Source organism: Capsella rubella, unplaced genomic scaffold, assembly GCF_000375325.1.
Source record: "Capsella rubella cultivar Monte Gargano unplaced genomic scaffold, Caprub1_0 scaffold_6, whole genome shotgun sequence".
Classification (NCBI taxonomy): Eukaryota; Viridiplantae; Streptophyta; class Magnoliopsida; order Brassicales; family Brassicaceae; genus Capsella; species Capsella rubella.
In genome coordinates, this window is record NW_006238918.1 from 11513610 (window position 1) to 11526590 (window position 12981).

The 12981-nt window shown below is 32.7% G+C and overlaps 1 protein-coding gene across 1 annotated transcript; it reads right to left on the bottom strand.

Moving 5' to 3' along the window:
• Window positions 1-854: 854 nt before the first annotated feature.
• Window positions 855-4259, bottom strand: LOC17883293 (probable xyloglucan glycosyltransferase 12). The gene is made up of 5 exons (XM_006287130.2): window positions 2808-4259; window positions 2417-2725; window positions 2047-2337; window positions 1849-1962; window positions 855-1764 (listed from the first exon to the last, which is right to left on the bottom strand). The coding sequence occupies exons 1-5, from the start codon at window positions 3537-3539 to the stop codon at window positions 1141-1143; spliced, it is 2070 nt and encodes a 689-aa protein (XP_006287192.1). The 5' UTR covers window positions 3540-4259; the 3' UTR covers window positions 855-1140.
• Window positions 4260-12981: the final 8722 nt, after the last annotated feature.

The window sequence follows — 12981 nt, forward strand, 5'->3', positions numbered from 1 at the left end:
TCTGATTCTCAGATACTTGTCCGCCTCCTTAACTCTAAGGAATCCACTGTTGAGCTACGAGGAATTCTCCACAATATTAGTCTTCTTCGGCTCCAAATTATCTCTATCTCTTTTAGTTATTTCTCTCGATCTTGTAAATCTCGTAGCTGACTCTTTAGCTAAGAGAGCCCTTGTATCCCTTAACTCCTCGTTGTTGAAGTGTAACTGTGTTTTCTTTGTAATTAATTAAATGTTTGCCAAAAAAAAAATACAAAGATTATTGGAGAGACTTTACAATACTATAGAAAAACTAATCAATAATATTACAGAAAATTCTCTAACAATCCTTTAGAATATTTCATTTACATACAATCTATAATTCTACTATAGTCATCTAAGCACCATATAACTCACAAACTAATAACACCCTCAAACAAACCAATAACACCCCCAAACACAATTTTGTTGGTGTCAGTCGATACCCATCTTTACTGTCGATCGATCCACTACTAAATATCGAACACGGTAGTTACAAAAATGCAACGTCTACTACAATAACCAAACATTTTTTCTTCACTGTTTTTCCTCGCTGTTCTATTTACATTTTATAATATGTCTTTCGGTTAATTAGAAAGAACAATTTCACACATTATCCCTCCCAATATTGGCATATTGTAAATGCAGAACATCAACGCCAAACTAAAACCAGATGTTTTTTTTCCTCTTTTTGTAAAACTATTGGACTTTGTTGTGAGTTCTTCACTAAATATACATGGCCATTCTCTCCACACTTGAACGAAGCAAAGGGGAGTTGTATGTACACTGTAAATGTTTAGCTGTCTTTGACAGTCATATTATTATGGTAAGTAAGGCTCTTGAGGGCTAAAATAATTTGCTTTCTTAATTGAACAAGACTTTCTTACAAAAGAATTGTCCCCATTAAAGAAAAGAATTAAACAACTGTGGCCAAACCCAAAAGAGAGAGACGTTAAAACCTGACATATTACCAACAGAGTTATAATCCAAGTCCTTCCTTAGTGAAACCAATCTATGTTCAATGATGTATTGTATTCTTTTGGGTCCAGACCCTTTTTTTTTCTCTCCATGTCCTGTCTTCTAAAACGTTGTCTCTACAAGCACTAACTTCAATCTCTTTGAGTGTCATTCAACTTGTTCTCCAATAAGATCTAGACCCACCAGTAAGAAAGATATCCCCTGAAACAAGAGGAAGTAAAAATGGATTCCTTGAGCCGATAAAAGACTCCGAGTAGCCGCGGTTAGTAACAAGAACGCTAGTGATAGCTCCTTCATGTATATTCTATTGTGCTTCTTCTTCTTCTTCTTTGTTTTTTCAGCCTTTTTCTCAGCTTCTGTTTCGGGTGCGGACACACCTCTCTGATGTTTCGTTTTCTTCCCATCTTTTTCAACTAAACCAGCAAGATCTCCTTCCGATGACCGTCCTGATTTTTTTGTAACAACCCATTCATATGCACTTCCTAGCTGAAATAAACCCGAGACCATCGCGTTGAACTTGGTAACAGACATTGTGTTCTCGAAGAGAAGGTACGGGACGATAAATGGAAATGATTTTGGCGCGGGAAGGATGTTTAGGAACGACATTGTGGCAGGTATGTAACAAACAACCCAAGCTGGAAGCTCAGCTTCAGGCACAAACATAGTCATTGGCAGGATTATACAAAAGAGGGTGAATGAGTAGAAAGGCAAGATAAGCTTCCTCAGGAGAAAGAAGAGGAATATCAAATTGAATTTCTTCCCTATGCTTATCTGCAAACACACACACACAAAGGCATCAGCAACACACACAAAACTATTACAACATATAATACATAAACAAGTCCATTAACATACCTTTGATTTAATGACCGCGGGCAAACAAAGACGAAATAGTTGCATAGGTCCTGAATGCCATCTATGTTGTTGTTTCCTATAAGCTTCATACGACTCTGGTAATTCGCATTGACACTGAGAGAAGCACACAGTTTACGACATTAGCCAAAGAATCAAACAAACATGTTGGTTATAACTTATTTCTAGTTGTGACATTACCTCAACGTCGTTTAGGAAAATGAACTTCCATCCATGAAGGTGAGCACGAACCGCAATGTCCATATCCTCAACGGTAGTTCTTTCGAGCCAACCACCAGAGTCTTCCAAAGCCTTGATCCTCCACACACCGGCCGTGCCATTGAATCCAAAGAAATTCAAAAACACACTGTTCACTTGTTGTTCAACCTCAAAGTGAAAAGCCAAGTTAATATTCTGTAATCTTGTCAACAAGTTCTCTTCTTTATTCACAAACGACCATCTTGCCTGAACCAATCCTAGTTCCTCATTGTCCTGTTATAAAAATCACAGTTAGTAACATAAGTACATAACAATTAAAGATCAAATCAACCTCCCAAATTTAAAACTTTACCTTAAAATGAGGAATTGTCTTTTTGAGGAAATCAGGTAAAGGTTGAAAATCGGCGTCGAAAATGGCGACAAATTCGTAGTCTTTAACATAACTACAGTTCATTGCAGACTTAAGATTACCAGCTTTGTAACCTTCTCTGTTAACACGGTGACGGTACACAATGCGTGCACCTTGCTTCTGCCATTTATGAACCTCTTCTTTGATCAAACTCTGAGTTATTGGATCATCAGAATCATCCAAAATCTGAATCAATATCTTCGATTTTGGCCATTCTAGATTACACACAGCTGCAATAGATTGCTGATAAACCTGTAAAAACCAAAACTTTGGTTAAAAAAGAGCAACAGAGGAAACAAAAACCAATTCAAGAACTTGTTTTTGAGAGTTTTACCTCTTTCTCATTACACATAGGGATTTGAACAAGAACCATAGGGACAAAACAACCATTATGACCAGATTCAAGATCAGAGACAGCATCCGGTTTAGGAACCGGTTTAATCTTCTTGAAACGGATCCAGAAACAACCAAGACAAAGAACGAGTCTATCAAGACTCTGAACAAGGAAGAGAACGATACATCCATTAGCAAGAAACTGAAGCGGAGGAGCAAGATACTCAACACGAAGCAAAACCCATCTCGTGTAAACCCAATCAAAGAAACCTTTAGTGAATATAAACTCAAGCTGAAGCTTAGAAGTCCCAAAGTTCCAACCTTTAAAATAAGCAGCAATCTCAAAACCCAAAAGGATTAAAGAAAGCCATAGAAACACTTTCAAGAAAGAGTAGAAAAGTTTCGATTTTTTCTTCTCAGTGCTCTGTTTCTGAACAGAATCTGTACGGCCATCAGCAATACGACGTCGTACAGCAGTGCCAAGAGCGATCAATGCTGACCCAAGTGAAGTGAGACAACCAGCTGCACGGTGAGCTTTAAGAAGTAGAACCCAAGTGAGTTGTCTTGCGTTCTTGTGTCTCGACTTCTCATGACTTCTTACTAAGAAATCTTCATCAGAAGGTGATTCAAGTTCCACCATTGACCAGTTGTTTGGATTCTCCATTTTTACAACCACTGGTGTTCCTTTACGGTTGTTGTTTCCTTTAGCCCACCATTCAAACTTTGGTGCCATTGTTTGGATTCTTTAGATTCAGACAAAGAGATATAAGAAAAACTAAAATAAAAAAATAAGACAAAGAGCTATAAGTTGGATCTCATTGCCAGCATTAAGATTGAAGGAGACGCGTGTTACTGTACTAAACGAAATTGTAAGAAGTGAAAGAAAAAAAAAAAAAAAACTCTGTTCCCGAGAAATGAGAAAAATGAGAAACTCTTGAAGAAGATTTTAAAAGACAAAGAGCCAAAGAAAGTGGTAACAGCTCAACACGTTCTTGTCTTTTTTTTTTTTTTTTAAATAAGAAGAATATACAAAAACCCAGAAGAATATGTTGAGAGGAACAACAACAGCCAAATGGTCAAATTGTTTTTGTATTATTATTATTCTCTTTTTTTTTATAAAGAGAATATAAAACAGAGAAGGTGACGTTGAGGGATTTGAAGATTCTTGAAGATCAATTAGTAGGAGTTCTTGATCAAATCAGATTAATCAAAAAGTTTTGGATTTTGTGGACAGAAGAAACAACAAAAATATTGAAAAAGATGTCTTTACCAAAAAATTTTGTCTTGGCCTTGTTCTTCTATCCCAACACTGATGTTTTGGTACAATACAACGATCTGAATCATTGATATTTCGCGTGTGATATTAACTAGGATTAGAAGATTTTACCTGTAGTTAATGATCACACGCGAAACAAAACAAGAGAAAGATTAGAAAAGATAGTAATCTAGAAAAGAAAATATCGTAATTTTGAATAATATCCGCAAAAACGTAACGAAGAAGTAAAAATAAAAATAGGATTATGGATTTTTTCAGATATGAATTTTCTGTTTTTTTTACTGCGTGATTAACTTAAAATGAATGGACAAGAGATAAAGAAAAGACCAAGTCTTTTGCCAGACCGTTCATTTAGACATTTGCCTCCTAATTAGGCGATGTTTGGTTGTTTTTACTGATTGTTTTTTGGTCAATTGATCTTTAAAGATTTGTACACATGTTATTACTATTCTCTTGGTCTTGTCTTTATCTTTAAATCAATCGTTAAATTCTCCACGACTTCTCTATTGATTTCTAAATGAAAGATATTATTGTCTTAGAGGTTTATAATTGTTGAGGGTAATATGATTTGGGTCCACTCTAACAAAATTTTCAACCCATGAACACCTAAACAAATAGGAATAAAAAGAAAATTTAATAAAATATAATTAAATCGAAACTTTGTGGAATAAAAATAAATAATTTGAGTTTAGGGTAACCATAACTTAAAATAGTTAAAGGTATTATATTATTAATTATATTTTTAAATAAATTAAAATGATAAATATTAGTTTAAGTTTCTACTTTTTATTCTTAATTAATAATTATTTCATATAAATATATCATACTAAACTATTTACTTAATAATATTACTAGCAATACAAAAACTATTTTGCAATTATAAATTAAACTTTAAAATATTTGCTTTTTTGTTTTTGCTTTTTTAAATAATATTAGGCTTTTTTGTTTTTGCTTTTTTTTTAAAGGAAGGAATCTAGAGAATTGAATATTTCCATGGATTAATTACTTCGACAAACATAAATGAAATTTTGGGAAACATAACTAAAAACTGAGAATAATATCCAATGAAATAAACCAGTGTATATAATACAAAACAACAACCGCAACCGTTAAAAAAAAACAACAACAACCGTTCAAACTGCCAATGAATTAGATATCGAAGGGTCACTCACTCACTCCAATAGAGAGACTTCCAGTTTAATCCCACCATTTTGATTAATTACTTTTTCTAAAAAGAGGTTTAGTCAATATCATAGTCCTACGTATGACGTCAAATAGGATTTCATTGGTTCAAAAGAATCAAAATATCTGATGATCTTGAACTCTTAAATACTCTTAAACACCCTTAAACACTCTATTCGATTTACCGTAAACGATATTACAATGTTTTCTGTGTGTTAAGAATGTCCATATTAACCAAGTTGCCTTGGTTCAGTGGTAAAGATAGGTAAGTCCCGCCACTTGAGTTCGAGTAACATTGATCACGGGGTTCGAGATTTAATATGGTTTCTCCCGGCCTCAAGAGATTAGTTTTTAGGCCTAGAAACCCTTTGAAGTCACTCCTGAGTTATCAGAATAAAAAAAATAAAAAAAAGAATGTTTATATTTTTTGTAGTATTCACTACTAAATTGTGGACTTGTGATTTAGGTACTCTAAAATAAGACATAACATAAACTATCAAAGATGCCGTTACAAAAAATTTATAAGTATCTTTTTTTACTTAACTAAATTATAATAAAATATGAAAGATTCTGTGATGAATTAATTTATTGATTGAAATACTAGTAGAAATAAACTTTTAGTTTATTAAAATAGTTGTATAAAACATATATATCCGTACAATATATATACAAACAGTATAAATAAGGGTGAATTTGAAAAATGATCTTTTTCATACCACCTTTTAAAATTTTCCGTTTTTTAAACCCTTAGAAAATGCCGCTAAAAATATAAGATATACTCAAATATGTGTCTAATCTTATAAAAAACACACACACAAAATACTCTTATAACTGTAGAAAATTTTATAAATAATTTTAAAAACCTTAAGACTTAATAAAATCTTATTTGACAATATAAACAGAAAATTAATTATGGTAGTTAAATGGGTACGAGAAAAACAAAAACAAATCAGATGAAAATATAAAACTAGAATAGAAATACGCAAACACTGCTCTCTTATATGTTCTTAAATACTAATATTACCAAAAACTTCAACAAAAAAAAAACTCATCAAATTTCTGTAAATCATCAAAAACTAGTAAGTTGATTAGAAAATAAGTTGTTATTTTATCTATTTAATTTACATATATTTTCCCGTATTATAAAACCGTATCATAAAACCCATTTTTCCAAGTCACCAATTATTATCCAATTTTTTTCAAGGTAGAACAAATCTAAATATTAGGCGTAAATGAATCTGAATATAGCACTTGTGTAAATGGTGTTGGAAGGATTTTTGAACCTAAGTAAATATGAACCTATGTTTTCTCATCGTTGACAAATTTGAATATCTTTTTACGAAATGCCATACTATATTGTTTTGGAAATTCCAAACAAGCACGACTACACACAAAGCAATGAAAGTCAAAATGCAAATTCTCGTGGCATTTGCAAAGTATTATGATTGTTTTGAATTTGTAGAGTAACTCTTGTCGGTGAGTGTTCGTGGTACGCCACGTTTTGGACTTGTATGGCCGTCGTTTGGGTTTACAAAGAAACCCTCACCAAACTAGTTTATAGTTTATATTGTGTATGTGGCACATACATTGTATGTTAATGGACGAGTTAATAGCTACGTGAATTGTCAACAAGTTTTAAGAATTTAGAAATACTAGAAATACGAGGATGCATTACGGTGCGATTGATCAACGTTTCTGATAGTACTAGAAAACGTGCGAACATTACTAGATATATTATGCTTAACATGTTGGTATCTCTTTATTTATTTAATATTTGACTTTAGTTTTCATGTCAAGTACTGAATTAGTTAGTTTTAGCTCTTTCTTGTTCAGTATACTGAGAGATGAACCATACGAATCGAATGATTAGTGCTTAGCTATTGGCTTATATGAATATGGATAGTCTGGCAAAATAGCAAAAATCAATCCGTACAATTGGCTGGCAGTATTTTATACCCGATATCAAGAAAATAGTAATCTAAACCCACAAAAATTCAATTTTCCAACCTAAACTATATGAAATCAGCAAAAATCAACATATACTGAAACGGTGTTAGTTAATTACTTAACAGCGATGAGTCAGCCAACACCATGGCAATGACGGAACATCGAAGTTGAGTAACCGACGTCGTTTCGCGAGTTTATATATAGGGTTCTCAAGTCGAAGATTTGATGAGTGTTCTCTTTAGCAATTCTTTGATCCGAGGACTCTAAACTCACGAAACGGCGTCATATTACTCAACTTGATGTTTCCTTCATTGTCACGGTGTCGGCTGAATCATCGCCGTTAAATGGTTAACTAACAATGTTTCGATATATGTTGATTTTGGCTGATTTCATATAGTTTAGGTTGAGAATTTGAATTTTTGTGAGTTAAGGTTGCTATTTGCCGTGTATCGTAGTTTGGGTATAAAAATACTACTAGCAAATAGTGCAAGTTTATTTTTGCTATTTTCATGTCTCATGTGTAGTTTATGATGCACCACACTGTTTATCCCGAGTTTGAAATGCTTTCCGACTAATGCCAGAGGGAAGTCCGCCTGCATTTCTAACTTATTTTTTTACTTACTCGAATTATTCATCTTTGTCCATAGTTGGGAATTTGGCACAATGTATTAGGCTAGCCTATACGTAATATCCGTATCCAAAATTCAAACTACATTCAAACAAAAAAAAATTGAATACGAATCTGATCCTAATCCAAATTATAATAATTTATCTAAAACCAGTATGTTAATCGAATTATCCGAAATATAATAAAACCAATCTTTTTATTTTTTGGATATTCAAATTCAACCCAAATAACCAAGTCTCTAAAATAATCAAAAAAATGTTAGAATGTCTATATCCAAAATACTCGACCTCAATCCAATCCGAAATCCGAACGTCCATAATTAACTAATACTTATATATTAATGGAAGTGTCTTCATTTGATATAACTAAAGTTCCCAAGATTATGTGAGTAGAGATTGAGGCTTCTTTAACAGCCTCCAGCTTAATAAGGCGATATTTGAACTGCCGTGTCTTTAAATCCCATGCCTCCATGCTGCTTATATTTGGTCATTTTGTTCCACGATTTTTTTTTTCTTTTGAACTAGACCACCATTTTTACCTTGTGGGTGAATTAGCTTAATATTCATTTTAAAAAAACCTATGAAGATTATAGCACTATAACATAAAAAAATAAAGGAAGTAACCATCTTAGACCATGTTTAATAGTGACACTCATTAAAGTGTCTAAAACTATTATGTCTTACATGAATTTATTTTTTTAGACACCCACAAAACATGTCTTATTTTAGACACAATTCTTAACTATTAGACCAACATTTTCATTAAATTGAATTATTATATTCTATGACCAACCTTTTAAGACACCCTTAAATCTCCATTGTACATGTCCTTACTATGTAAAAAGACAAAGAAGTATTATCATTTTTTAATTATTTTATTTTATTTATTTATTTAAATAAATAACTTTTACCCCCTTACATTTTATTGTGATATATCTTTTCATTAAAATTAATTTGTAATTTGAAATTTATCTTAAAAACTTAGTATTTTTTTCTGCATTTGGCATAGCTTAAATTTTTTAAATCGGATGTAGAAAACTATAAATAGTGAATCTATATTAACATTTTTGAAGTACCTTTTGTGTTCCACCCTTTCATTTTGTGATATTTTCATAATTAACCTCTTGCCATTTGATTAAATAAAAAAAGTTTAAGATGAATTTTGTAATTAAATCATAATAAAATTGCAAAATTATAAATCAATAATTATTACATTTAACAAAATTTCCTAAAATCTCTCCCTAAGAAATCAAATATTTCTCCAACATCTTTATATGATCTTATTTGTTTTTAAAGTTATATTATTACATAAACATATGTATGATAAAAATATTTTTTTTTAACATATGTTGCAATTTGAATTTTTAGAAACGGATGTATATTACTCAAATGATACAAAATGGATGTACAAAAGTATTAATGATAATTGTGTAGCACGGGTAATGTGATGGAACGAGTTATAATTTACATAATTATGATTATTGATATTTTTACGGGTTGTCTACTATAGTATAATTCACAAAATATTTTAATATGAAATTATACTATGTAAAAAAATATTATGTCAATATCATTTCATTATTTTAAATATTATACTTATTTAATTAATTTGATCAAATTACGATTATATGAAAAATAAATTATCATATAATATTCTACGGGTTAAATCATAGAATTAACAATCAAAATATAGTAGTACACTCTTATATACCAAACAAAATTAATAAAAAGAATACATTTTAGGAATGTCGTCTCGCGGTGTACCGCGGGTTAAAATCTAGTAGTTCTAATAATAAGAACATGTTATACTATATATGATTAATATACCATTTTCATACTAGAAGCTCAATAGCTAAATACATGGCCATTAAATCATGAGCCGAGATCATAAAGAGCATACCGCGAGTAGGAAGTGGAATTAATACAATAAATTCAAAAGCATCAAACATCTCTTGGTCGGAAGAATCAAAACACATCGAAATTGTACCAGCCAAAAAAGCACCTTACCTCGGATCAAGAAAAAAAAAAGAAACCGAATCTCGGAAAACGACAAATCGCACAGTTGAACAAGGTGGGAGTAGCTTGTGTAATCTAGTCGAAGGTCCATAGGAAACTGATAAGGAGAGGGGTTTTCCATCTCACTATTCTAGATTCTACCGAATTAGTTGGAATTTAATTCGTCCAAGATTAAATGACAGTTGAATGTTGCCTTATTGCTTGATCCTTATCTTGTATCCAAACCATTCTCAACTCAGAATCTACTGACGATCGCCCACCAACTCATGATTACAAAAACCCTCTCTTCGAAAACCCAATAATCACAAACCAACTCGTCGACTTTGGTTGATCCTTTACTTGGCCAAAGGTCCTAGCCGTACTTCCCTCCACTCATAATCAATTCCTATTGGATGCACGCCAATGGGACTCTCCAATAAGTCTACTTGAATTGGCTCTGTATCAATGGAATCTTCTCATCATCTATACATAACGAATTAGTGTGGTATATTCATATCATAGCATATGAACAGTAAGAACTAGCATTCTTATTGAGACTAGAACTCATAGGGAAGAAAATCGATTTATGGATGGAATCAAATATGCAATATATACAGACAAAAGCATTCGGTTATGGGGAAAATCAATAATACTTCTAATGTCGAATCAGGATCAACTAGGACAGAAATAAAGCATTGGGTCGAACTCTTCTTTGGTGTCAAGGTAATAGCTATGAATAGTCATCGACTCCCCGAAAAGGTTAAAAGAATGGGACCTATTCTAGGACATACAATGCATTACAAACGTATGATCATTACGCTTCAACCAGGTTATTCTACTCCACCTCTTAGAAAAAAAGAACTTAAAATAAAAATAATTAATAGCATGGCGATACATTTATACAAAACTTCTACCCCGAGCACACACAATGGAGCCGTAGACAGTCAAGTGCCCCTGGCGCAAAGTGACCTTGCCACCACCTCGTATACCATCTCCACGCCGATGCGGATAGTAGTGGCGGCGGTGACAATGGTAATAGCAATGAGGGTGGCGGTTGACAGTGAAAATGACGCTATTGACGATGCTGGCGATAACAATAATAGTAATGATGGTTATACGACATGGTGGTGGTTACAATGATGAATATTATTGGTAACGAAGAAAACAATGTTCTATACAGAAACACATAAAATAGAATACATTAAATACTATATAGTATTTAAACAATCTTTATTAATATACTGGTAGATCATTATTAATATAATGGTAGTGATGGGTACAGTTGTAACCGTGGTTGTAGCTATGGTGGTGATTGTGATACATGCAACCCAAGCGATCGAATTAAACGTACACAATAAAAAAATTGTTATACCTTAATGGATATGACATTAGCAACCCAAGCAACTAAATTAAACGCACACAAAAAAATGTTATACCCTAATAGATACAACATAGGCAACCAAATAATTCTTCTCCGTTGCAGCTGAATGTCGCGCAACTGGACCGGTTTTCAGTGCCGTCTTTTTTTATTTACACAGACCTCTCTCCCAACCCACCGCCGTCTACTACCACTCGCCACTGGTCATCGAGATATACATAACCAATTTTGTTACTCAATCATCTCGCATCGGTACGTCTCCACCTTTGTTCGCACCTTGGTTCTTCCGTTATTAGCCAAAAGAGATGAAATCCCTAACAGTGGTGAAGGGGATTAGAAATGGAAGAGTTTAAAAAAATATTAAATAAAAGAAAGGAGAAAACGTAGGTTTTGGCAAGTGAGAGCGTTGGAGAGAGTGAGAGACTGCCCTACTATGTTTCATGCATCAAGCGTAACCAAGTAAATAATACATAAAATACACAGTATATTGCCTTAAGCTGGTTACTATAGTCACCCACTGAATTATAATATTTTTGGAGTTTATCCATGCCAAAATCCCCTTACCTTATTTCACATGTAATTTTGGATATGAGCCGCTAATAACTGAGATTTAAAAACCGAATCAAACCAAACTTTTCTTTTAAAATTTGATTTTCTCGATTATTTTTGGAAAATGTAGGTTATTTCGATTAGGATTGGATTGGTTGGTTAGTTTGTTATTTCGGTTAGTTCACAAAAACTGGACTAGTATTGTTTTGATAAAGTCTGGTATAATCGGGTTATTTAAAAATATTAAAAATTCGATTATCCGACAACATAAGAACACCTCGATTGGAGGTAAGAGGAGGTGTATCTCAGCTATTTTAATTAATAAAAATGAAATTTTAAAGAGATATCTCAGCTATTTTAATTAATAAAAATGAAATTTTAAAGAGAGAAGTGAAAAAAAAAAAAAAAAAAAGAGAGAGATATGGTGTATCAAATGAGAAGTTCAGAGAAACCCACTATATCTCCTTTTGTATATGTGTCATTTTTAACTTGTTTAACTTATAAAAATAAAACAAAATATAAAAATCAAAGAAAACTATATAAAAATATGAGAATTTGGCAAAACTAACCAAGTAAAAAACCAAAATTAAATATGTAAGTACTACTCCAACCATATAACTATGATATCCTCTGTATATATCATTATATCCTTATCACCACCACCCCCTACCCCCTACTCCACTTATTACCACCACCCCCTGCTACCACCATCTCCTACCACCGTACCACCACCTCCGGCCACCACTATTACTTCCAACCACAATATTTGGCCACCTTATTCGACCACCACCTCCTACCTCTTGTCTTCGGCCACCGCCTCCTATCTCCGGACTCCGGCCACCACATCTGATTGCCAACCACCACAAACCACTAAAACACTAAAATGGTAATTTTCTCTATCTTTGATCCTATTCTCCTAAGTTTTTTTAATTATGGTGCTATAAGTTTTGTCCTTTTTTTGCTTAGCTGAGTTAATTGGGCCCTTAATTATTACTAGAAAAGGTTTAAAAAAACCAATGATAGTCTCTCACCGATGGGCATGCTCTAAGCGAAGTAACCAAAGTTCTTGGTAATCTATTAATAAACTATAAAATATAATTCCTTATAATAACTAAACTCACTAATCTTTACCCAGAAATCTGAAACTTTTTTAAAAGGTAAATTCAGAAATATTTTGTAGTCTTGTACATTGCTGATTATTATTTCTCCAACCCAAAACAG